This window comes from Microcaecilia unicolor, chromosome 3, assembly GCF_901765095.1.
Source record: "Microcaecilia unicolor chromosome 3, aMicUni1.1, whole genome shotgun sequence".
Lineage (NCBI taxonomy): Eukaryota > Metazoa > Chordata > Amphibia > Gymnophiona > Siphonopidae > Microcaecilia > Microcaecilia unicolor.
In genome coordinates, this window is record NC_044033.1 from 141,237,393 (window position 1) to 141,263,983 (window position 26,591).

The 26,591-nt window shown below is 44.9% G+C and overlaps 1 protein-coding gene across 2 annotated transcripts in view; it reads left to right on the forward strand.

Annotated features, from left to right (window-relative positions):
• Nucleotides 1-26,591, forward strand: part of VIT (vitrin) — a 144,802-nt gene that overhangs the window by 75,378 nt on the left and 42,833 nt on the right. Inside the window, exons 9-11 of one of the 2 annotated variants that reach the window (XM_030196407.1) lie at nt 7,543-7,581; nt 7,696-7,749; nt 11,777-11,839. In XM_030196407.1, coding sequence (XP_030052267.1) covers nt 7,543-7,581; nt 7,696-7,749; nt 11,777-11,839 — 156 coding nt within the window. The remainder of the gene's footprint in view (nt 1-7,542; nt 7,582-7,695; nt 7,750-11,776; nt 11,840-26,591) is intronic. The other variant, XM_030196409.1, reaches the window with a different exon arrangement.

A 26,591-nucleotide genomic window follows, 5' to 3' on the forward strand; every position in this document is an offset into this window, starting at 1 on the left:
CGACAGCAGAATAGACTTTTAAATAAATTTCTGTGGAGGGGGAGGAAGCCACGGCTCCCGTTAAGGATGATGTGCACCCCAGTGGAATATGGGGGGGTGGGCCTTATTAGCTTACGTCATGTGACTGTCGCCTGCGAAATGCACCACATTAATGACTGGCATAGACGAACCTCAGATTTTTCAAACACCCCCCTGGAGAGGCGGATGTCCCCGGTTACAGACTTGGGATGTCTCCTGCACTTGCCAGATGGGGAGACTCCTATGGAGCTATGCCAGTCAGGCATAATACCGGCGGCGCGGGCCGCGTGGTGCTGGATATGCCGACTACATCATTTCTCACCAAGAGTAACACCATTCCTACCTATATGTGGCAACCCGAGGTTTCCTGCGGGTACTTTGTATCCAACATTTGAACGCTGGGAGAGACATGGACTCAAATATTTGCTGCAAGCAGTTACCGATGAAGGGAAAGTTAAACCTTTTACGGAGCTACAAAGAGAGTACAATATTCCCAACAAAGACTACTGGCACTATTATCAGCTGGCACATTATATTCAGGGCCTTCCTTGGACGGACCTGACTGAAGATGTCAGGGAAGAACTATCGACGGCATTCTCCTTTGAGGCTCAGCAGCGAGTGCCGCTGACCTTCCACCACAGATATATCAAAGACTCAGCCTCTGAGTTGGATTATAAAAAATTAGCAGAGGCCTGGACCAAAGACCTCGGGACACCTATTCAAGTAGAGCACCTCCTTTATTCTGGGCATTCGTAAGAGGTCCAGATTCACTGAGCACTGGGAGACATGGTATAAATTTGCGCTCCGAATGTACATTTCTCCACGTAGAGCATTCCACATGGGGGCCTCCGCCTGGGGAGAGTGCCCGAGATGTGGTGCAGAGGGCGTACTGATTGGACACATGTTCTGGGGATGTGGGAGTGTGGAAAAGCTGTGGAGAAGGGTGCTGTTGCAGGTCTCTGCTTGGTGGGGAGTTAGGTGGCACTATGATGTCTTATTACTGTTTGGCAGACCCCGCCTAGGATTACCAGCGCCTAGAGGCTATAAACCTTTTGCCAATAAGGTGACTTTAACAGTACTACAGTTGCTCCTGGCGGGATGGACATCCGGGCAGTCCCTAGGAATTCAACAATGGCGTATCAAGTTGATTGAATTGATGAGACTTGAAAGGCTGGAGATACAGGATTGGAACTCGGAGAGAGGTGTGGAATACCAGGACTGTTGGAACCCCTTCTGGAGATCGTTGTCACCTGGAGCTCGAAGCAGACTTTTAAATGTTTAAATGCTTGCCTGTTCTTCTGGGAAGGGAGGGAGGAAGGGAGGGATAGGGAGTTAACATTGGGAGGGGGAGGAGAAAAATAAAATGTTTGGTGACGCAGTTAGAGATGAAGTTATGACATGATCTCGTTTATGTTCGTGTTGGAGCATTGTATCAGTTGTGTTACCAATAAACAGAATTAAACATAAAATGCACATTTCTATCTACATTCCACTTGTGTACAGTATGCTGTGCATTTTTATGAAAGCATGTAAAACAGACTTTACACATAGTAACATAGTAAATGACGGCAGATAAAGATCTGTATGGTCCATCCAGTCTGCCCAACAAGATAAACTCATTTTACATGGTATATGAAATGAGCAGCTTTTAAACTAGAACCTGAGGGAAGGCCAACAGTCATTCAAAAACGCATGGTTTGGAACAAGATATCAACAAAACAGGGAAGATAGGGTATCACGATAGCAAGGTTGCTAAAGAGACCATAGTAGATCAGGTGACCTTAAGTAAAAGACAAAAAATTGCAAATTAACACTGTCAACTAATGAGCAAGATGTAAATAGGAGCAAACATAGTTTGAAATGTCTACATGTGAATGCCAGAAGCCTAAGAAATAAGATGGAGAAGTTAGAATATATTGCACTAAATGAAAAATTAGTTATAATAGGCATCTCTGAGATCTGGTGGAAGGAGGATAACCAGTAGGACACTGTCATACTAGGGTATAAATTATATTGTAGTGATAGGATGGATCGAATTGGTGGAGGAGTAGCTTTGTGTGTTAAAGAGGGCCTTAAATCAAATAGATTGAAAATTCTGCAGGAAACAAAACACTTCTTGGAATCACTGTGGATTGAAATTCCATGTGTAAAGGGGAAAAGGATAGTGATAGGAGTATACTACCTTTCACCTGGCCAGGATGAACAGACAGATGTAGAAATGTTATCGGAAATTAGGGAGGCTAACAAACTGGGCAACACAATAATAATGGGCGATTTCAATTACCAAGATATTGACTGGATAAATGTAACATCAGATAAAAACAAAAAAAAGGCAAAGATATGCCACAGAAATAGCAAACCAACAACAAGAGCAGATCAAAAAGACAAAAAAATAGAACAAGAGGGTAACAGAAGTGGTTTATTACAAGGTTACCCGACATGGCCATGTCTTGCCCTCAGGCTGCATCAGGGGTACAAAAAAAATGGAATAAGGTGTTGTAAATAAGAATCTCAACCTCCAAAATTCAAAAAAACCCAGTGGCCTTACCTGCCAGTTTAAAATGACTGGTCTTTAGTTAGTGTAGTCAGATGCCTAGATAAACAACATAACTAAGAAATAATCTATATATAAAACTCTGTCTAGTTTATCTCAAATTTTGAATGCAGATAAAAACTGGGTATAGAAGTACATACCTATGTGATAAAATCTGGGTAGAAAGGCACATGCCTGTGTGGGTCGCTAATACATGCAACCTTACTGGTGCACTCATAAGATATTAATCATGTAGTCTAAACTTAAAATATTTGGGGGTCAATATTTAAAGCGATGTGACTGAGCAGAAGAGGATCCTGCCCAATGAAATTGCACTGGGTGGCCCAGGAGCTAATATTTAACAGCACTTAACAGGACATTGCTGCAGAAGATAGGATCTGAACACCATCACACTCACCTTTTGCAGTATGGATACCACAACAGCGTTTTGGCTCTCATAAAAGTTTAATCTCGGTATTCTCTAGCCTTAGCCTATCACATAGGTATCACGGAAACATGGTTCCATGGCCCTACAGACCCCGCCATCATAGAGACATGCCCACCAGAATACAAAATAACCCACTGGGCAAGAAAAGGAAAAAGAGGCAGCGGAATAGCCATAATTTACAAATCTGAGTTTACCATAACAACCACTGGCGAATCCACCACACCACAACTCGAGATTGCCTCAACAAGAATCACTCATCCAAACCTACAAGGACACCTCAACATGATACTACTCTACAGGCCACCAGGAAAATGGAAAGACTCCCATAAGCAACTTATGGACTTCATCTCCAATACATGTGTCTCTGCCTCTAATATCCTCATAATAGGAGATATCAACCTACACCTTGAGGACGATACCTCAACAGGCACACAAGAATGCAAAGACTTCTTAAACCTCTGGGATCTACACGCACCTAATAATCAACCAACACACGAAAAAGGACACACACTGGACATCATTACACACAAATTCGACTCAGACTCAACTCTCCTACTTACAGACACAAGATGGACACCCACACCATGGACAGACCACCACAAAGCGATGGTCTCCCTCCACTGGCAAAAAATACACAGAAATGCAATTAACAAACATGAAAGAACAACATACACCACGAGAGGAAAAATAGACCCCACAACTTTCTGGCAACAGGTCTACCAAAACGAATGGTCAACAAATACAGATGCCATTCAATTCCTCCAATCATGGGATGACATATGCAGGACAACATTAGACACAATTGCCCCAATCCAAACTAGAACATCACACAGGAAAAAAACAAATCCATGGTTCACTGAAGAGCTGAAAAAACTCAAAACACAAGTCAGAAAACTAGAACGCGCATGGAATAAAAAGAAAGACGAACACACACTGAATGCCTGGAAATCACTCAGGAGGAAATACAAATATACCATCAAACAAGCTAAAAGACTACACTATAAAACAATGATTGGACCAAACTACAAAGACACACACAAACTCTTCTACCTTGTAAACAAACTGCTAGACACCACACCAGTAACAAACAATAGCAAAGATACACCAGGAGTCGACGACCTCGCAAAATACTTCAAGGAAAAAATCATACAACTACGACTCAAAATACCCACCAGCTCTACTGAATATACAACACTCCTAAATTGTCTAGACCCAGAAGACGGAATATACCCAGCAGACAGGATCTGGACCGAATTCGAACCACTATCAGAAGACCTCATCTCTAAAACGCTCAAAAGATTTGCCAAATCCCAATGCAAACTAGATGTCTGCCCAAACAACCTCATGAAATCAGCCCCTCAACAATTCATAATAGACCTCACTAACCATATGAACTTCATGCTACTAAATGGACTTTTCCCAAAAGAAAAAGGAAACATTTTACTCACCCCAATACCCAAAGATACAAAGAAAAACGCAAGCGAAATAACTAATTACAGACCAGTAGCATCAATACCATTAACAACCAAAATAACCGAAGGGGTGGTTACCAAACAACTTACAAACTACCTCAACAAGTTCTCCATACTACATGATTCCCAATCAGGATTCCGGTCAAATCATAGCACAGAAACAGTGTTAATTACCCTAATGACCAAATTTAAACAAATGATTGCAACCGGCACCAATATACTCATCTTACAATTTGACATGTCAAGTGCCTTTTATATGGTAGACCACGAAATCCTACTACACATCCTTGAATACTTTGGAATTGGAGGCAATGTTCTAAACTGGTTCAAGGGGTTCTTAACCTCACGCTCATATCAAGTCACATCAAACTCAAATAAGTCTGCTGCATGGACACCTGACAGTGGAGTACCGCAAGGATCCCCCCTCTCACCAACCATTTTCAATCTACTGATGACTCCCCTGGCAAAACTTCTATCAATTCATAACCTTAATCCATATATATATGCCGATGATGTAACGGTATATATTCCATTCAAAAAAGACATCAATGAAATCTCTAATGAAATCAACCAAAGTCTACACATCATGAACACCTGGGCAGATGCATTCCGACTGAAACTGAACGCAGAAAAAACTCAATGCCTCATACTAACCTCCCAATACAACACGAAGAAACTTACCGCCATTAACACACCTAAACTAACTTTGCCAATCTCAGAAACTTTAAAAATCCTTGGAGTCACTATTGACCGCCACCTAACACTCGAAACTCATGCGAACAACACAACAAAAAAAATGTTCTACTCCATGTGGAAACTGAAGAGAATTAGATCATTCTTTCCAAGATCTGTCTTCCGCAGTCTAGTGCAGTCACTCGTACTCAGTCATCTGGACTATTGCAACTCAATATACGCAGGATGCAAAGATCAAATACTGAGGAAACTTCAAACAGCCCAGAATACAGCAGCCAGACTCATCTTCGGAAAACCAAAATACGAAAGTGCAAAACCCTTACGGGAGAAGCTACACTGGCTACCACTCAAGGAACGCATCACTTTTAAAGTATGCACCTTAGTCCACAAAATCATTCACGGCGAAGCCCCTGCATATATGTCTGACTTAATAGACCTGCCACCCAGAAACGCTAAAAAATCGTCCCAAACCTTCCTCAATCTCCATTTCCCTAAGTGCAAAGGCATAAAATACAAAGCACTGCACGGATCGACCTTCGCATACAGGAGCACACAACTCTGGAATACACTACCACGCAACTTGAAAACGATCTACGAACTGACCGACTTCCGCAAATCACTGAAGACTTATCTCTTCGAGAAAATCTACAGCAAGGATCAAAACACATGAAACCCATACAATTTAATAAATACGCACCTACACACTCTCTCTTGAAGTCTCCTCTCCCGCACTCCAACCAATCCTAAAACCCCACCCACAGATAAAATTATTAGACCTTCATGTCCCCCGATACTGTTTTGTCCCCCTTTCAACTTGCCACTGTTTTATTCCGCTGTTCTATTCCCGAATGATATCCCGAATTACTCTGTCTTTTACAATTCTTCCTAATGTAACCTATAAGCGCACTGCAACCAACTGTACTCCCACATACTCCGCTGTTCCATCCCCAAATGATACCCTGTATTTACTTTGTTTTCGATAACTTTTCACAATGTAACTCAGAATTGTACTGCAACCAATTGCAATTCCATCATTCACAATGTATTGTAAGCCACACTGAGCCCGCAAATAGGTGGAAAAATGTGGGATACAAATGCAAATAAATAAAATAAATAAAATAAGTATATGTTACAGATACCATACATCAGATACACTGACTCCTGAGGCAGGCATTGTGTTGCTGAAACACGGTTCAGTGTCGAGTCTGTATGTGCTTTGATATCTACTGAATAAATTTGGTATCATCCACCTCTGGACTACATTGTTTATTTGGTTGGCCACGTCTTTTCCCTACTTTCTTGCTTTCTAGTTATCAGTTAGTGCCAGGGTGGTCCAGGGTGGAGTCAGAGACGACCTAAGAGTTAAGCAGCACTGCCATCTTTTGTGCCGATGCCTGCATAGCTACTGTAACTGGGCATGTTGGACCACGTACAGGGACTGGGACAGATAAGTTACAATGGTAAACTTTATTACAGACTCGACATAGATCTGTGTTTCGGCCACAGGCCTGCCTCAGGAGTCTTTGGAGTGGAGGAGTAGCCTAGTGGTTAGTGCAGTGGACTTTGATCCTGGGGAACTGAGCTCGATTCCCACTGCAGCTCCTTGTGACTCTGGGCAAGTCACTTAATCCTCCATTGCCCCTGGTACAAAATAAGTACCTGAATATATGTAAACCACTTTGAATGTAGTTGCAAAAAACCTCAGAAAGGCGGTATATCAAGTCCCATTTCCCCTTTGTGATGTGGACGCAGGTATGAAGCTCGACAGATCTGTGTTTTGGCAATAAATGTCTGCCTCTGAATCAGTGGCGTAGCGAGGACGGCTGCCACACTTGGCATGTGTTGGGGAAAAAGGCAGAACAATCTGTAATCACTTCAAGGGTTAACTAGAATAGACTTCATTAGTTTGACTGGCACTACTCTGAAACAGGGTTCCAGAATGTTCCTCCTGCCTCTGCATAGCATGGCATATTGTGATGTGCTCTACATATATGAGGAGGGTAATTTCTGAATGCCATTTACCTGGTTAAATGGGTCACTTGAAAACTGCCCACACTTCCTGTAGGTAAAAATAAACACTGATGGTTCTTTTGAATTAGCAGCATGACTGCCCAAACCTATCGCTCTGTTTTAGCTGCAGTGCTCTTTGCCACACCCACAAAGCTGTTGCCCTAGGCAACCACCTACTCCTGGCAAATGAGGCCCCAGGTACCACCTGCAGCAGAGGCCTGTCAAAGAAGTCTTTTTATTGGTCCTTTAAAATGATCTCACAACCTACAAAGATTTCAGTTTTCGCTAGAATGCTATATTGTTAAGAATACTGTAATAATCTGCAATGAAAGTGATTACAGCTGTACATTTCTTTTTCAACACTTCAGGACAGATTCAGGCCGCACAAGGAAGAGGACAGAACCAAGGTATGCCAAAAGACTCCTAGCCTCCGGAATAGCTAGACTTTACAGCTTCAAGAGAATTATGTTTTTCTCTGTCACGTTTGAGTTCTGTACACTGACCAAAGCATGTTTTTAAAGCATTCAGGGCATCAACTTTTGAAAGCAACAGAAACCTTCCTCGCACCGGTGCAGGTAAAATTATCAGATTTTTCTGCTGTCCAAGGAATATAAGTAATTGTTAAAGAATAGGCGTTACTATGTTAGTTCGCTTGGCACCTCAGCATAAATGTAATCTGGTTGGTATTCCAGGGTTGTTGGAAACTCTGAATGCTGTGGGCAGAGTTAGGATCCCGTATTCAGCGTTGAATATCTGGGTCTTTGGCAGGTGCTGGAAGTTATCTGGATATCGCTGATATTCAGTGCTGGTACCTAGATAACTATCTGAGTGAGTTAGGACAACTTTATATTATTTTTAGAAATTTTAGGGCCCTTTTACCAAATAGCAGTAAAAAGTGACTTTAGTGTGGCCTTACGCAAGTCATTCCCACTTGCTAAGACCATTTTTATCGCTTGGATAAAATAGCCATATTTTTCTATTTTCCTTATTAATGACCACGCATTAATTTTCCCATTAGTACCTGAGCACTTACCGCCGCCACCTATTTTGTAAGCAGTAGGGACTCACTCACTAAACCTGTGCTAATTGGTTTGCATGCAGCAATACCCATATGCTAACTAATTAGCACAGAAAATGCCCACTCTGCCCCCAGACCTGCCCCAGCACTAAAAAATAAATTGTATTTTTTAGCACGGGATAACACGCACACATCCCAACGTGACCACATGATGCCTCAGAGCACCCTGCAGTAAGTCATTTTATTGCTGTGGCAAGCACGGGTTAGTACTTAACACAACTTTGTAAATAACCCTGGTTAATAGTATTTAGCTCATGCCTTTCCCGTAGTAGCTCAGGTACGATAAGAATTTTCCTTTCCCTTTTACTAATGTTAGAGAGCACTAACAGACATTAATACATGCTAAGTACTGCATGTTCTATTTTATACCTATGGGCTATAAGGCACTAAGTGCAAGCTAACTGCCATTAGCACATGCTAAGCTTTAGTAAAAGGGCCTCTATGTTTGTATCATAGTAACATAACATAGTAACATAGTAGATGACGGCAGAAAAAGACCTGCACGGTCCATCCAGTCTGCCCAACAAGATAAACTCATATGTGTATACCTTACCTTGATTTGTACCTGTCTTTTTCAGGCCACAGACCGTATAAGTCTGCCCAGCACTATCCCCTCCTCCCAACCACCAGCCCCGCCTCCCACCACCGGCTCTGGCACAGACCGTATAAGTCTGCCCAGCACTATTCCCCGCCTCCCAACCACCAGTCCCGCCTCCCACCACTGGCTCTGGCACAGACCGTATAAGTCTGCCCACCACTATCCTCGCCTCCCAACCACCAACCCCTCTTCCCCCCACCGGCTCTGCCACACAATTTCGGCTAAGCTTCTGAGGATCCATTCCTTCTGCACAGGATTCCTTTATGTATATCCCACGCATGTTTGAATTCCGTTACGTATCTGAGGCAATGGAGGGTTAAGTGACTTGTCTAAAGCCTCAAGGAGTGTCAGTGGGATTTGAACCCTAGTCTCTGGTTCACAGCCTAATACTCTAATCACTAGGCTATTTCTCCTCCTTTTTATGTGGCAGTGCCTGGATAATTTCTAGGACCACCCAGACTTGGCTGGACCACCCCAACACTGACCAGATAGTGCAGTGGTCATCTGTGCTGATATATTGAACAGCACTCTCCAGCTAAGTGCTACTGAATATTAGCTGGTGATTGGGTCAGTACTGTTTATCCAGATTGGAACCTCTCCTACCTAGTTAAATAGCACTGAGTGTATGTGTGTTTATATATATGGAGAAATTATGTCTTACCTGATAATTTTCATTCCTTTGGGATTCGTTGAGTCTGTCAATCAGTAGATGGAGACAGAAAGAAAGTTCTTTGTGAGTAGTCCTCTAAGGGTATCATGCAGCTCTGTAATGTTCAGTATTTCAACCAGCCAAGCCATGGTCTCATAATCATAGTGTCAATCAATAGGGACCCCTCTCATTACATTGCACAATGAATGCATAGCCACACCAACAAGGTAGACAGAACCTCAACCAACACAAAGATATTCCATAGTCAGGAGGTGTGCAAGATGGTGAACCTCAACTGATATGCAGCACATTCAGTGAGTCAGGAGGCTCTTAAGATGGAGCAACTTAAACCTTAACTGACCCACAGCCTAAAGGGGTATTCCCTGTATCTCATCTTTGGTAGGCCTGAGGACCGGTTAGGCTATGAAACATCTTTTGTGAACAAACATGGATTCTGCATTTCTTCCTGGCACAGCTGTGCTAGCTGACTTCATCCAAGGCCATGTTGTATACTTGTACTAGTCTTCCAGATATCTCATGGGAAGCTGCGGAGGAGAGAGCTTCACAGACATACAGTCTTCAGTATCTTATATAAACTGTGTAAGAGAGTTTTGCACTGCAAGGCATGAATGAGGGGATGCTTGTTGTTTACCTTGGTGGTGAGACTACTACTGATAAAGTGGTGTTGTTGGAAGCCCAGAGGTCCCTCATTGTGATGACTATGACAAAGTCATCGCAGTGGCAGGACAAAGGTATATGATTCCTGATTGGTTTTGGATTGTCATCTGGGGACCTGGAGGGCAGTGCCAATGTTAGATGTAGGAGAAGGAAAGGAGAAACAAAGGAGAAGAAAAGAAGAGCTGATGGTGTACACACCTCTCTGACGAGAGGGACTGAATTGCCAGAACTTATGTGAACTGTATCTTTCTGTGCTAAGTTCAGCACAAGGACTAATTCAGGAGCTGATTCATGGTTCCCAACAGACTGAGTATCCAGCTGCTTTGCAGAGCAAGGTTGTTGGACTAAAACCTGATAACAGGAGTTCTCTGGAAACTGGTTCTAGCTCTGAAGAGGAGCCAGTTCACCACCCCATCCAGACACTGAAGCTACGGACTGCAAGGTTTTATTAGAATTTGCTATATCGCCATGGGAAGCTGCGGAGGAGAGAGCTTCACAGACATACAGTCTTCAGTATCTTATATAAACTGTGTAAGAGAGTTTTGCACTGCAAGGCATGAATGAGGGGATGCTTGTTGTTTACCTTGGTGGTGAGACTACTACTGATAAAGCGGTGTTGTTGGAAGCCCAAAGGTCCCTCATTGTGATGACTATGACAAAGTCATCGCAGTGGCAGGACTGGCAGTTCTTGGCAGGGTTTTTTTCCTCCCAAATACAAGGTAAGACAATTCTGCTATAAGCTCTTCAGAAAGATTGTTCCCAAAAGCCAGCACTGTTCCTGCCAATGTTTGATTCCTAGTCACCACCAATCTTATCTCCTTATTAGAAGGAATAACCAGAGCACAGTCAGTCTGTTAGTGAAGGGTTGTCCTAGGAGTGTACCTCATCACACTAGATCCAAGATAATTCATTTTCAATTGTATGGCTCAATATTCAGCTGCTGCAGTCATTGGTTTAAAAAAATACAAATATTCAGTGCCAACATCCAGATAGTGAGCAACACTGAATATCTTGATAGAGCAGTGGCTGCCAGCATTATTGGGATGGCAGTGAGATTCAGTCTGCTATCCAGGCCACTTAGGACAAATATTGGACTGAGAGTTTGCCACTATCCAGATAACTCTTGAAACCGTGATGCTTTGTTCCAGCACTATCCGGATAGTGTCACAGCAGTCAGTAATGATTTTCAGCAACACTATCAGGATAATCCTGCAGAAAATCTCTGGATAGACCGAGCCAGTGGCATTTACCGAATAGCAGGTGCCTTTAAATATCAGGCTCAGAAATTTTAGCCACTACATGTAAAAAAAATGTACAAGGATATGAAAACCTTTACAAGGTACTGTAACTCAAGACAGAGCATCAAGTAACCTTCACCTCCAGTAAGAAGACATCCAGTAGCAATGTACATCCGCGTGAGCACTGAACTCATTTGGATGTACACTGTAACAAAATAGATTTCAACAAACCTCTTGTTGCCTGGTGTATATGGCATGCCATTCTTCTAGGAACATTTTCTTATTCGTTTTTGATATCCTGGAAACCCCGTTCTAGTGACCTGTAAGTGCTGAAACTACCTCTTCTTCTAAAACCATATAGATTCTCCACGTCAAGATTCTGCAACCTCTGCGCGGAAACCCACAGGTACATCCACTAGTCTTGGTAAGTTAATCATGTTCTTCAGAGCAGAAATTGTAATTAATTAATTTGACCAATAAGGTTTGCTCCTTATATGATAGATCCCTAACAGTAGTACCATGAGACTACCACTAGAGGTCATAACCACCATTTTGAACTCAAAGCTGCTATGGGGCAGGAATGGAGGCAGATCATTCCTGCCCCATTAACTTGACTACCAAACTGACCCTCATTTAAGACCTAGGGGTTGGCCATGGGGTTACAAGAGGATCTGGGATTGTTGAGGATTTTAGGGATGTGTTAGCAGAGTGATGTGCCATGTTTGTTTATTTGGAGGAGAGAAATTGTGCTGGAGGCTGATATGCAAAGAAACCAAACTATAACCCTGATCTACAAGCTTCCTAGTTGCTGATGCCATTGGAACAATATATTGGTTGGGTCATAGTCCTGATGGCCCAGCTCATTCCACTGCTTATACATTGAACTGTAAAGAAAGGTAAGTCACACAGCAGGATAGTATTACTGCCACAGTTGACAGGGCTTATGCAGGAGTGAGACATTATTTACGCCATCCATACCACGCCACTGTTTAATATACCTGAAGAGAGGGTTTTTAACTGTGAAGGTTTAGAAAACATCAAATATTTTAACTCCAGCTGTCAATTGTAGTTGTCCCTTAGAACCTCCAGGGGGATCCCAGTACCATAAAAAGTAACTCACCAGCTTAGCTCTATGTCACTGTGTCAGACTGTGCACTGTTCAATGTGCCCTGTAGTATGAAATGAGAGAACAGTAACTACAGGAGAGCAGAACAGGCAGGTTGAAAGTATGAGCGTTAAGTACAAAAAAAAACCCAAACTTCTGAAATGAAAAAGCCAAGTCATACTGGCAGCCAGTATACCCATGAAAAAAAATATAGGATATTTACAAGAAAAAGGGTTTTTTCTTTTACCTTTCAAGATGTAAACTGTTTCTGCCTTAATACCATCCTGCTACTCTGGTTTCTCAGATGTTTGTCTAAGCATCTTATGGAGAGGACAGCGTTATGTTTTCATCTTGAAATTGTAAAACTGCACCAAGTTCTGATCAATAGTGCAACTTTAACAAACTTTGTTTAAATATTTGAAAGGTATTCATTCGCAAACAAATCTTTTCTGGAGATGGGAAAGTGGTGGAACTAGAGGACATGAATTGAGGTTAAAGGGGGGCAGACTCAGGAGTAATGTCAGGAAGTATTTTTTCACAGAGAGGGTGGTGGATACATGGAATGCCCTCCCTCGGGAGGTGGTGTAGATGAAAACGGTAATGAAATTCAAACATGCGTGGAATAAACACAAAGGAATCCTGTTTAGAAGGAATGGATCCACAGAATCTTAGCGGAGATTGGGTGGCGACGCCGGTAATGAGGGGAAGGGAGGAATTCCAGACATCACAGGGGAGGGAGGAAAGAGAAGACTGAATATTGTTCAAGCTGCTCAAATCCAATCATAACCAGCCATACAGGTCTGAAGAGGTGCCTTGATTCATATTCTGCATCAGAGACTCTACCGGGCTCACAAAGGCAGCTGTTTTCCAGTCACACCAACAGTGCTGGGCAGACTTTGACAGTCTATGCCCTGATCGTGACTGAATAGATATGGATGGGCTTGAGTGTAAATTTTAAGGGGCTTCGACATTAGCTTCAGAACTTTTAGTACAAGAAGAGTTCTGGGCAGACTTCTACAGTGTGTGCCCTGAGAATGGCAAGGACAAATCAAACTCAGAAATACATATAAAGTATCACATACCATGTAAATTCTTTCTCTGTGACACAACATTTTCTCTGGATGAAATAAGGAACACAGCATAGAATAGAGAAAGTATATATTTTGAACCATACTTTATTTATGCATCTCAACATGAGGTTTCTAGTAAGTCCATTGGAAAGCTATTATTTTTGTTTAGATTTATGATCATGCCTTTTCAGCAGTAGCTCAAGGTGAATTACATTCAGATAGGCTAGGTATTTCCTTGTTCCCAGAGGACTTACAAAGTGATGCATGTGGGAAAGAGGAACCTGAATTACAGAGTTACAGACCTAGAAAGGGATCTGGGGGTCATCATTGATAAGACATTGAAAACTTCTGCTCAGTGTGCTGCGGCGGATAAGAAGGCGCACAGAATGTTGAGTATTATGATAAACTGCTAGCATAGACGCTCTAATGCTGTAATATCGTAGCAAAGAATTCCTGTGATAAATTGTGAACATAGATGCCTTAACCGAATTGCTACCCTGTCTGCTGTAATATTATAGCAGAAAACTCCTAAATCTGATCAGCATAATTACCTTAACTGCACTGCTACCCTTAAATGTATCTCAGGATCTTTTAAATGCTCTGCTTTAACCACCTGCTTCTAAATAGCCCCGCACCACAAACGAATTGCTACACTTAAATGTTTAAATGTTCTAATTTGCCTTGTTACTTTAAACACATCCTAAGCCTTTCAAATTACTTGCTCTTAGCATCCTAAATGCCTACCTCACAAACGTCCTATAAACGACTGTGAGACATCCAATAATACCATAAGGAGGCACGATCTGCTACCTGATCTATACTTATATACATATTACAAATTTCAGACCAAGAGCCAACATGAACACCAACAAATTGATTATCATAATCTACTTCCTCTCCCTAACATACTACGCATGGACTATCCCTAACACAAACACCAATCTACCTACAACACATTCACCCTACAGACAATTCATATACAACCCACTAGAACAAAAGAACAGCAATCAACTAAAAGGTAAAACAAATATACATGGAAACAACCAACAGAAAGGGAAGAAAGGACACAACAAAATTAGATATCAGGAAAACAGGCAATTAATAAAAATTAAGACTTCAACAACCCTAACCGAATCTTACCATTCAATTCAAATTGGATACGTGAACGCCAGATCAGTAGTGACCAAGACAGAGGATATAACAGACTGGATCACTGCAGAGAACCTGGACTTCCTCTTCATCACTGAAACTTGGATCCACAACCTCCAAGATCCTATAATCCTAGAACTATGCCCACCTGGATGTAAAATTACACATTGGACAAGAAATGGAAAAAGGGGAGGAGGAATAGCCATAATATACAGATCTGAGTTCAATATCACAAACATAGCTGAATCCATACTGCCACAACTTGAAATCGCTTCCATAAGAATCAATCACCCCAAACTACAGGAACATCTTAACGCAGTTATATTTTATAGACCACCAGGCAACTGGCGAGATTGCCAAACGCACTTCATGGACTTTATCTCGAATACCTGCATCTCCTCCTCCAACCTCATCATAACAGGAGATATTAACCTACACCTGGAAGATCTCACCACAACAAATACCAAGACTGTAGAGAGTTCTTACAACTATGGGATCTAAAAGAACAAAATACGCAACCAACACACAAAAAAGGACACACATTAGACCTCATAACATACAAATTTGACCACGACGCAAACATTATACTAACATACACAAAATGGTCACCTACACTGTGGTCAGACCATTACAAAGCACATATAACCCTCCAATGGAGAACGAAAGATTTACCTAACAAACAAATACGAAAAACCTACACCACAAGAGGAAAAATAGATCCGGTTAAATTCTGGCAACAGTTCTACAATGACGGTTGGACAACAAAACAGACACAACTCAATTCCTCTCAAATTGGGACAACAGATGTAAATCAACACTAGACACCATTGCCCCAATCCAAACCAGAACATCGCTGTCGCGTGCACGAGGACCTTGGCACACTGTCAGGCTTCTTCCCCGGGAGCACTGGTTTCGTGAGTCCTTGGGCCACTACCGTGGAGCGGCAGTGGCAGGCAAGATCACCTACAAGGTAGAGATGAGACAAGACTGGACCGGAACTCCGGACTGGAGTTCTACACAGGAATACTCAGAACTGGAACGCACCGGACGGGTGCGCACTGGAGTGGGGACCGCGGGACTGGACACACTGGAGTGGCCCCACTGGACAGGAACATACAGGAGGGAAACCCGCTGGACTGGAACACACTGGAGCGGAACCCGCGGAACTGGAACACCCTGGACCTAGACTTCACCTACACTTGACTGCCTTCCCCCTCGGGTTGAGCCCTCAGGTTCTGGCAGCCGGTAGGACTTACAGGAACAGCAGGAATGAAGATCCAGGAGTGCCCCCTGGTACCTAGGCGAAGGCAAGGCAGAAAGTGTCTGGGTTCCGGCAGCAGGCAGATTCAAAGCAATGGTCAGGACAAGGAACAAAACTACGGCTGGAGCCTCAGTATCAAGGAGAACTGGCAACAGATAGAACAAGGGCAGAAGCTCCAGAAGCAAAAGAAACACACACTGAAAACCAGCAGGCTAAACACAAGAAGACTAGTCCACTGTACAAGCTAGAAGGAAAGCTATGCCCAAGCAAACCAGTCATACACACGAAACATACATAAAGCAAAACACAGGAAAGCTGTACACAGGCTGACAATGCAAAGCTGAGCCCAAGCTACCAAGTCATACACTAGGAACAAACACAGAGCAAACTCAGAGAACTAGGAAAGCTGTACACAAGCTAACAAACAGACGGTGCCTAAGCTGGCTAGTCTAACACTAGGAACAAACACAGAGAACTAGCACTAACTACTCAAGCACTGGAAACAAACACAGAGAACCTAACTAATCAAGCACTGGAAACAAACACAGAGAACTAGCAGAGCTAGGCACAGGCAACAAGCCAGACGGGCTAAAGCTAACTAGTCATGCACTGGAAACAAACATAGAAACTCACACAGAGCAAACACAGAAGGGCAGGAAACCCACAAGCGAAAAACACAGAAGGGCAGAAAACCCACAGAAGGGTAGGAGACCCACAGAGCAAATAAATACAGAAGGGCTGGAAACCCCCAAGCGATAAACACAGAAGGGCTAAAACCCACAGAAGGGTAGGAGACCCACAGAGCAAATAAATACAGAAGGGCTGGAAACCCACAAGCGATAAACACAGAAGGGCAAAAACCCACAGAAGGGTAGGAGACCCACAGAGCAAATAAATACAGAAGGGCTGGAAACCCCCAAGCGATAAACACAGAAGGGCTAAAACCCACAGAAGGGTAGGAGACCCACAGAGCAAATAAACACAGAAGGGCTGGAAGCCCACAGAACAAAAGACAAGGAAAGCAAACGGTGCTAACAGCACACTAACCTCGGGACCTAAAGCACTGCGGAGAGAATGGCAATGCAAAGGCCAGGAGTGTAGTCTTCAGGTGACTAATAAAGCCCATCAACACCAGAGCCACAGGTGCAGCAATCACCTTGCAACCAAACAGAGGCTTGACACTCAGAGCAGGCATCCCATAGAAAGTAACAGCGGGAGCCATCTTGGATACTGGCAGAGACGAAGAGGCGGCAGCCATCTTGGAAGAGGCATAGCCCACACAGGTGAGGTTCAGTAGGGCAATCAGCACACAGAGCCAGAGAGAGACTAAGACAGAGACAGAGACAGAGACAGAGACAAGCAGAAGCCAGCACAGCCACTGACTCCCTGAAACAGGGTAAGTATGAGGGTAGTCACGGCCATAGTCGTGACAGTACCTCCCCCTCAAGACCCCCCTCCCGGTCCCCACAGGGGATTCAGGTGTCCAAGGGTAAGTGTGGTGAAACCTCCTGATGGGCTTCAACACACCAACATGAATCACTGGACTGGCAGTAGCAAGCACAACTGGAACTTGAAAAGAGGAGTGGCCCTTGAAACCAGGAAGTCTTTTTGGGCAACCACTATGCCGGCTTAGAGTCTGAGATGCAGCATCTTGGCTGGAACTGGAACTCGGAGCAGGCTCAGCATCTTGGCTGGAACTGGAACTTGGAGCAGGTGTAGCATCTTGGCTGGAACTGGAACTCGGAGCAGGCTCAGCATCTTGGCTGGAACTGGAACTCGGAGCAGGCTCAGCATCTTGGCTGGAACTGGAACTTGGAGCAGGTGCAGCATCTTGGCTGGAACTGGAACTCGGAGCAGGCTCAGCATCTTGGCTGGAACTGGAACTCGGAGCAGGCTCAGCATCTTGGCTGGAACTGGAACCCGGAGCAGGTGCAGCATCTTGGCTGGAACTGGAACTCGGAACAGGCCCAGCATCTTGGCTGGAACTGGAACTCGGAGCAGGCTCAGCATCTTGGCTGGAACTGGAACCTGGAGCAGGTGCAGCATCTTGGCTGGAACTGGAACTCGGAGCAGGCTCAGCATCTTGGCTGGAACTGGAACTCGGAGGAGATTCAGCTGCAAGGCTGGGCGCCCCCCTCTGGCCGGACTGGGACGTCTCTCTAACATTAGCTTCAGGCAGCGTCTGCCGAGCAGGGTTCAAGAGGAGGCGGCCCTGGGATCCCCAGAGCATGCTAGCAGGCTGAAATGCAGAAAATGGGTTTCTCCGGGCCCCAAGCCGTTGAACACATCTTCTCTCAGCTATTGCTTCGGACTGAACAGGAGCTGAACCGGGACTGGGACCCGGACTACAATCAGAGTTTTGACTGGAGCGGGAACTCTGGACAGGAGCTGAACCGGGACCGGGACCCGGACTGGTATCAGAAGCTTGACTGGCAGGGCCCCTCAAACTGGACTCAGGAGCTTGGCTGGGAGCGCCCCGCGAACTGGACTTTAACTGAGGCTTGACAGAACACACCCTTTGGACAGGGATCGGAGGCTCGAGCGGAAGCGCCACTCGAACTGGCCTTCGGAGCTTGATTGGAGGTACCCTCCAGACTGGAAGCGGAGGTGCCACCTGAACCACCCTGTGGACTGGCACCGGAGGCTTGATTAGAAGCCCCCCTCGCACTGGACTCAGTGGCTGGACTGGACGGGTCACTTGGACAAGAACTGGAGACTTGACCCGGAGTGCCACTTGCATAGGCCTTGGAAACTCCATCGAAGGCTTCCCTCGGACTGGACTCGGCGACTTCAAAGGGCGTGCCACTTGAAGGAGGACAGGAGGCTCGGTCAGCTGTGCCACTCGAACAGGAATCGGAGGCTCCATCGAAAGCCTCCCTCAGACTGGACTCGGAGCCTTAAGTGGCATCGTTACTTGGACTTGAATTGGAGGTTCAGTATGAAGCATCCCCTGGACTGGACTCAGGCTCTTAAGCGGCCGCGCTACTTGAACTGGGGTCAGGGGCTTGGTAAGAAGTACCCCTTGGATCGGCTTAGGAGCTTGGCTGGACTTGACATCCCGAACAGGAGCTGAACTGCGAGGGGCACCCCGATTGTTCTGTACCACCCGCTGGGAAGCCCCGAGCATGGGCCTTCCACAGCGTATTCGTTCAGCCTCCGCTTCTGGAGTATCCCGCAGAGCTGGCTCCTCGAGAAGTCTGTAGCGGTATTCATAAAGCTGAGTCAAAGGATCAATATCCGAAACTGGGCTATGGCGGACCCTACACCTCTGGAGGCGCTTTCGCTCAGCTGCCGCTTCCAAAGTATCTCTCAGGGTTGGATCAGACAAAAGTTTCTTCCGGTAGTCGCGGAGGGTCAAAAAACGATTCACAGAAAAAATTGGGTTGATATAGGGATCGGACCACAAATTAAGGACTACCTCCGGATGGTTCGTGAGGATCTCGGACATGGACGGTAGTCCCCGCTGGGCGGATGATCTTGCCGGACTCATGGCCTTTGCATTCTGTCGCGTGCACGAGGACCTTGGCACACTGTCAGGCTTCTTCCCCGGGAGCACTGGTTTCGTGAGTCCTTGGGCCACTACCGTGGAGCGGCAGTGGCAGGCAAGATCACCTACAGGTAGAGATGAGACAAGACTGGACCGGAACTCCGGACTGGAGTTCTACACAGGAATACTCAGAACTGGAACGCACCGGACGGGTGCGCACTGGAGTGGGGACCGCGGGACTGGACACACTGGAGTGGCCCCACTGGACAGGAACATACAGGAGGGAAACCCGCTGGACTGGAACACACTGGAGCGGAACCCGCGGAACTGGAACACCCTGGACCTAGACTTCACCTACACTTGACTGCCTTCCCCCTCGGGTTGAGCCCTCAGGTTCTGGCAGCCGGTAGGACTTACAGGAACAGCAGGAATGAAGATCCAGGAGTGCCCCCTGGTACCTAGGCGAAGGCAAGGCAGAAAGTGTCTGGGTTCCGGCAGCAGGCAGATTCAAAGCAATGGTCAGGACAAGGAACAAAACTACGGCTGGAGCCTCAGTATCAAGGAGAACTGGCAACAGATAGAACAAGGGCAGAAGCTCCAGAAGCAAAAGAAACACACACTGAAAACCAGCAGGCTAAACACAAGAAGACTAGTCCACTGTACAAGCTAGAAGGAAAGCTATGCCCAAGCAAACCAGTCATACACACGAAACATACATAAAGCAAAACACAGGAAAGCTGTACACAGGCTGACAATGCAAAGCTGAGCCCAAGCTACCAAGTCATACACTAGGAACAAACACAGAGCAAACTCAGAGAACTAGGAAAGCTGTACACAAGCTAACAAACAGACGGTGCCTAAGCTGGCTAGTCTAACACTAGGAACAAACACAGAGAACTAGCACTAACTACTCAAGCACTGGAAACAAACACAGAGAACCTAACTAATCAAGCACTGGAAACAAACACAGAGAACTAGCAGAGCTAGGCACAGGCAACAAGCCAGACGGGCTAAAGCTAACTAGTCATGCACTGGAAACAAACATAGAAACTCACACAGAGCAAACACAGAAGGGCAGGAAACCCACAAGCGAAAAACACAGAAGGGCAGAAAACCCACAGAAGGGTAGGAGACCCACAGAGCAAATAAATACAGAAGGGCTGGAAACCCCCAAGCGAAAAACACAGAAGGGCTAAAACCCACAGAAGGGTAGGAGACCCACAGAGCAAATAAATACAGAAGGGCTGGAAACCCACAAGCGATAAACACAGAAGGGCAAAAACCCACAGAAGGGTAGGAGACCCACAGAGCAAATAAATACAGAAGGGCTGGAAACCCCAAGCGATAAACACAGAAGGGCTAAAACCCACAGAAGGGTAGGAGACCCACAGAGCAAATAAACACAGAAGGGCTGGAAGCCCACAGAACAAAAGACAAGGAAAGCAAACGGTGCTAACAGCACACTAACCTCGGGACCTAAAGCACTGCGGAGAGAATGGCAATGCAAAGGCCAGGAGTGTAGTCTTCAGGTGACTAATAAAGCCCATCAACACCAGAGCCACAGGTGCAGCAATCACCTTGCAACCAAACAGAGGCTTGACACTCAGAGCAGGCATCCCATAGAAAGTAACAGCGGGAGCCATCTTGGATACTGGCAGAGACGAAGAGGCGGCAGCCATCTTGGAAGAGGCATAGCCCACACAGGTGAGGTTCAGTAGGGCAATCAGCACACAGAGCCAGAGAGAGACTAAGACAGAGACAGAGACAGAGACAAGCAGAAGCCAGCACAGCCACTGACTCCCTGAAACAGGGTAAGTATGAGGGTAGTCACGGCCATAGTCGTGACAATCGCACAGAAACAACTCAATACCATGGTTCAACGAAGAACTGAAAAAACTTAAAACACAAGTTAGGAAACTAGAACGAGCTTGGTACAAAAAGAAAGACGATCCCACACTTAACGACTGGAAGCAACTCCGAAGGAAATACAAATATACCATAAGACAAACCAAAAGACAATACTACAAAACTGAAATTGGACCAAACTACAAAGACACACACAAACTCTTCCAACTTGTAACTAAATTATTAGACACCACTCCAGTCACCAACAACAGCAAAGACATACCGGGAGCTGACGAATTGGCGAAGTACTTCAAGGAGAAAATCATACAACTGCGACTTAAAATACCTATCAGCCACACCGAATATAGCACACTGCTGGACTGCCTAGACCCAGACCCTGGAATATATCCAGCAGACAGAATCTGGACAGAATTCACAATACTACCGGAAAATCTTATCTCACAAACGCTTAAAAGATTCGCCAAATCTCACTGCAAACCAGACATATGCCCAAACAACCTCATGAAATCGGCCCCTCAACAATTTATAAAAGACCTAACAAACCACATAAGCTATATGCTACAAAATGGACTCTTCCCAAGTGAAAAAGGTAACATCTTACTCACCCCCATACCCAAGGATGCAAAGAAAAATGCAAATGAACTAACGAACTATAGACCAGTAGCATCCATTCCCTTAATTACCAAAATAACAGAAAGCATAGTGACCAAACAACTCACAGACTATATAAACAAGTTCTCGATATTACACGATTCTCAATCAGGATTTCGTTCTAATCACAGTACTGAAACTGTACTAGTCACGCTTATGAACAAATTCAAACAATTGATAGCAAACGGCAACAACATTCTATAGCTACAATTCGACATGTCGAGTGCATTCGACATGGTTGACCATGGAATTTTATTACACATCCTCGAATATTTCGGAATTGGAGGCAACGTTCTCAACTGGTTCAAAGGGTTCCTCACTACACGCTCATATCAAGTGACTTCAAACTCGATTACATCAGCGACATGGAAACCTGAATGCGGAGTTCCACAGGAATCCTCCTTCTCACCGACCATATTCAACCTAATGATGACACCCTTGGCCAAATTACTATCGAATCAGAACCTAAACCCATATATATATACGCTGACGATGTAACGATCTTCATCCCATTCCATGAAGATTTAAGGGAAATCTCCAATGAAATCAAGCAGAGCCTACATATTATGAATTCCTGGGCAGATGCATTTCAGCTGGAACTCAACGCTGAGAAAACCCAATGCCCGGTACTCACCTCTCATTACAATAAGAATAAATTTACCACCATCAACACACCCAAACTAAATCTACCAGTTTCGGACACCCTGAAAATCCTCGGAGTCACCATTGATCGACATCTAACACTTGAGAACCATGCAAATAACATAACCAAAAAGATGTTTCATTCAATGTGGAAACTGAAAAGAGTTAGACCATTCTTTCCAAGGATTGTCTTCCGCAATCTGGTACAATCACTGGTACTCAGTCACCTGGACTATTGTAACTCACTCTACGCTGGCTGTAAAGAGCAAATACTCAAAAAACTTCAGACAGCTCAGAATACGGCAGCCAGACTAATATTTGGCACACCAAAATACGAAAGCGCGAAACCCTTACGAGAAAAACTACACTGGCTCCCACTAAAAGAACGCATCACGTTCAAACTTTGCACTTTAGTCCATAAAATTATCCATTGTAACGCCCCAGCCTACATGTCAGATCTAATGGAACTACCACCCAGGAACGCAAAAAAATCTTCCCGTACACCCCAGCCTACATGTCAGATCTAATAGAACTACCACCCAGGAAAGCAAAAATATCTTCCCGTACACCCCTCATTCTTCATCCTCCAAAATGCAAGGGTTTGAAATACAAATCATTGCATGCATCTACCTTTTCCTTTACGAGCACGCAGCTCTGGAATGCACTACCACACAACTTGAAAATGATCTATGAACTGACCAATTTCCGAAAACTATTAAAAACCTATCTCTTCGACAAGATATATCACAAAGATCAACATGCAAATGTATAATCTTCTGAACTTCTAACACTGTCTTATAATGTCTTTTGCTTTCTAGCACTGTCTTATAATGTCTTTTGCTTTAACACCATTATATAATTCACCACCATGTAACACAAATCTTCTGTAAACCTAATGTATATGCACTCCTATTTCTAGTACCCATGATGTATTGTAAGCCACATTGAGCCTGCAAAGAGGTGGGATAATGTGGGATACAAATGCAATAAATAAAATAAATAAATAAATAAAGGGATGGAAAACAAACATGCGGATGTTATAATGCCGTTGTATCGCTCCATGGTGAGACCGCACCTCGAGTATTGTGTTCAGTTCTGGTCACCGCACCTCAAAAAAGATATAAAGGAATTGGAGAAGGTGCAGAGAAGGGCGACGAAAATGGTAAAAGGGATGGGAGGACTTCCCTATGAGCAAAGGCTAAGACGGTTAGGGCTCTTCAGCTTGGAGAAGAGGCGGATGAGGGGTGATATAAATCTACAAGATAATGAGTGGAATGGAGCGGACAGATGTGAAGCATTTGTTTACACTTTCTAACAATAATAGAACCAGGGGACATAAGATGAAGCTAGAATGTGGTAGATTTAAAACAAATAGGAGAAAGCTTTTCTTTACTCAGCGCGTAGTTAGACTCTGGAACTCGTTGCTGGAAAATGTAGTGACAGCAGTTGGCATTGCTGAGTTTAAAGGGGGTTTGGACAGCTTCCTGAAGGGAAAGTCCATTGAACATTATTAATTTAAATTTTTGTTTTGTTTTTGGGTTTTTGCCGGGTTCTTGAGGCCTGGATTGGCTACTGTTGGAGACAGGATGCTGGGCTTGATGGACCCTTGGTCTTTTCCCAGTATGGCGGTGCTTATGTTCTTACTAGTAAAAAAAGCCCGTTTGTGACACAAATGAAACGGGCGCTAGCAAGGTTTTCCTCGGAGTGTGTATGTTTGAGAGTGTGTGTGAGAGTGACTGTGTGAGAGAGAGAGAAAGAGAGAGAGAGAAAGAGAGAGAGAGTGAGTGAATGTGCGAGTGTGTGTGTGTGACAGAGAGAGTGAGACTGGGTGCGAGTGTGTCTGTGAGAGAGAGAGTGTGTGTGTGTGAGCATGAGAGTGTGTGCCAGGGCCCCCCCCTCCCTCCCAGTTCCATGGTCATCATCCCCTCCCACCCTCTGAGTTCCAGGGTCGTCCCCCCCTCCCTCCCAGTTCCAGGGTCATTGTCCCCCTCCCTCCCTCCGAGTTCCAGGGTTGTTGTCCCCCTCCCTCCCTCCCTCCCAGTTCCAGGGTCGTCCCCTCCCTCCCTCCCTGCCTCTGAGTTCCAGGGTTATCACCTCTCTGCCTCCCTCCGAGTTTCAGGGTCCCCTCCCTCCCCTGCATTCATCCATATGCAGGCAACGTCCTCTGTGCCCTGCCCCCTCCATCCATCCATGTGCAGCATCTCTCCCCTGCCCCCTCCACCTCCCTCCGAGTTCCAGTGTCCCCCTCCCTCCCTCCCATTTCCAGGGTCCCCCCTCCCTCTGTCCCTCCCTCCCAGTTCCAGGGTCCCATGGAACTGGGAGGGAGGGGGGACGGAGAACGTTGGAGGAGTGATGTCAGCAGGTGGTTACGATCCCAGTGACACACATTGGAACGTTGGAGGAGTGATGTCAGCAGGTGGTTACGATCCCAGTGAGACACATTGGAATGCTGGAGGAGCAAATTATTATATTAGATGTAATTTTGTACCTGAGGCAATGGAGGGTTAAGTGACTTGCCCAAGATCATAAGTGGTGGCAATGGGAATTGAACCCTGGGTCTCAGCAGTGGGCTACTCTTCCACTCCACAGTTATGTCATAACAGCTCATGTATGAACTATAAATGAACCCAACCCTCCCCTCCGGGCCTACCATTTCACCTGGAGGTCTAGTGGAGAGTCAGGGGCAAGAGCTATTCGATGAAGATAGCAGGGCAAAGTTGCTTAAGAATAGTTTGTGCCCCCCAACTCTCCACTAGACCACCAAGCAAAATGGTAGGCCCGGAGGGGAAAGTGTAGGGGGGGGGGGGGGGCTGGCCTGGCTGGCCTATAGGTATGTTGGGAGGTTGGTCTACAGGTGTTTTTTTTGGGGGGGGGGGGGCTATCTCAGTTCAGGGGTTGGGGAGGAGGGAGGGAAGGGAGATAAATGAGGGGAAGGGAGGAATTCCAGACATCACAGGGGAGGGAGGAAAGAGAAGACTGAATATTGTTCAAGCTGCTCAAATCCAATCATAACCAGCCATACAGGTCTGAAGAGGTGCCTTGATTCATATTCTGCATCAGAGACTCTACCGGGCTCACAAAGGCAGCTGTTTTCCAGTCACACCAACAGTGCTGGGCAGAATACGAAACAAGGCACCTCATCAGACCATGTTTCATGTAAAAAAAATTACCAGATGCCTGAGCTTTTCCCCCTTCTCCAGCCTTGATAACTTTGTATATCCAATCACAGTCCCTAGTCCTAATTATTGGGTCACCCCACCAAATTTACAAGGGAGCTAAGCAAAAGTCTCAGCATAAAGGCCCAATTAAAATAATGTGTTTTTGGCATTAAACTTGTTACAAGAGGATTCAAACCTCAAATCAAGCGGTAGTTCATTCCAAAACTTGGGAGCTACTACCACAAAAACAGTGCTTCTAGTTGTCTCTAAGCTTTTTTTTTTTTTTTTTGTATATGAGGGGTATCACAAGTAGGTTTTTATTACAAAGAACAGAGTGAACAAGAAGATGTGTAAGGGATGAGCATATCTTTTTATGTTAAGTCGGTAAGCCAGTGTAAACTGCCCTGTGGACTAGAAAGCAATCCTGTAGGCTACTGGTAACTAATGCTCATAATGAGAAAGTAAGAGGCATGGCTCCATGTATCAGTTTTAGAGCCAAGTTCTGAATCAACTGAAGACGTCCGATTGTGGAAGTGTAACATCTTGTAAGAGAAAGTCACGGTATTCCAGTCTACTAATCACAAATTCATGCAGTAAGACAAGAATCGTTCACATTCAAAATTAAATCTTATCAATCTTAATGCAAAATAATGTTTTATCACATATGAGACGTGTGATTGGAAATTGAGCTTGTTATCTACAATCATTCCCAAGATCTTGACAGAGATTTTCACAGGTATTTGAAATCCAGAAATGGATAAAATTGCCAATATCTTTCTGGATATTT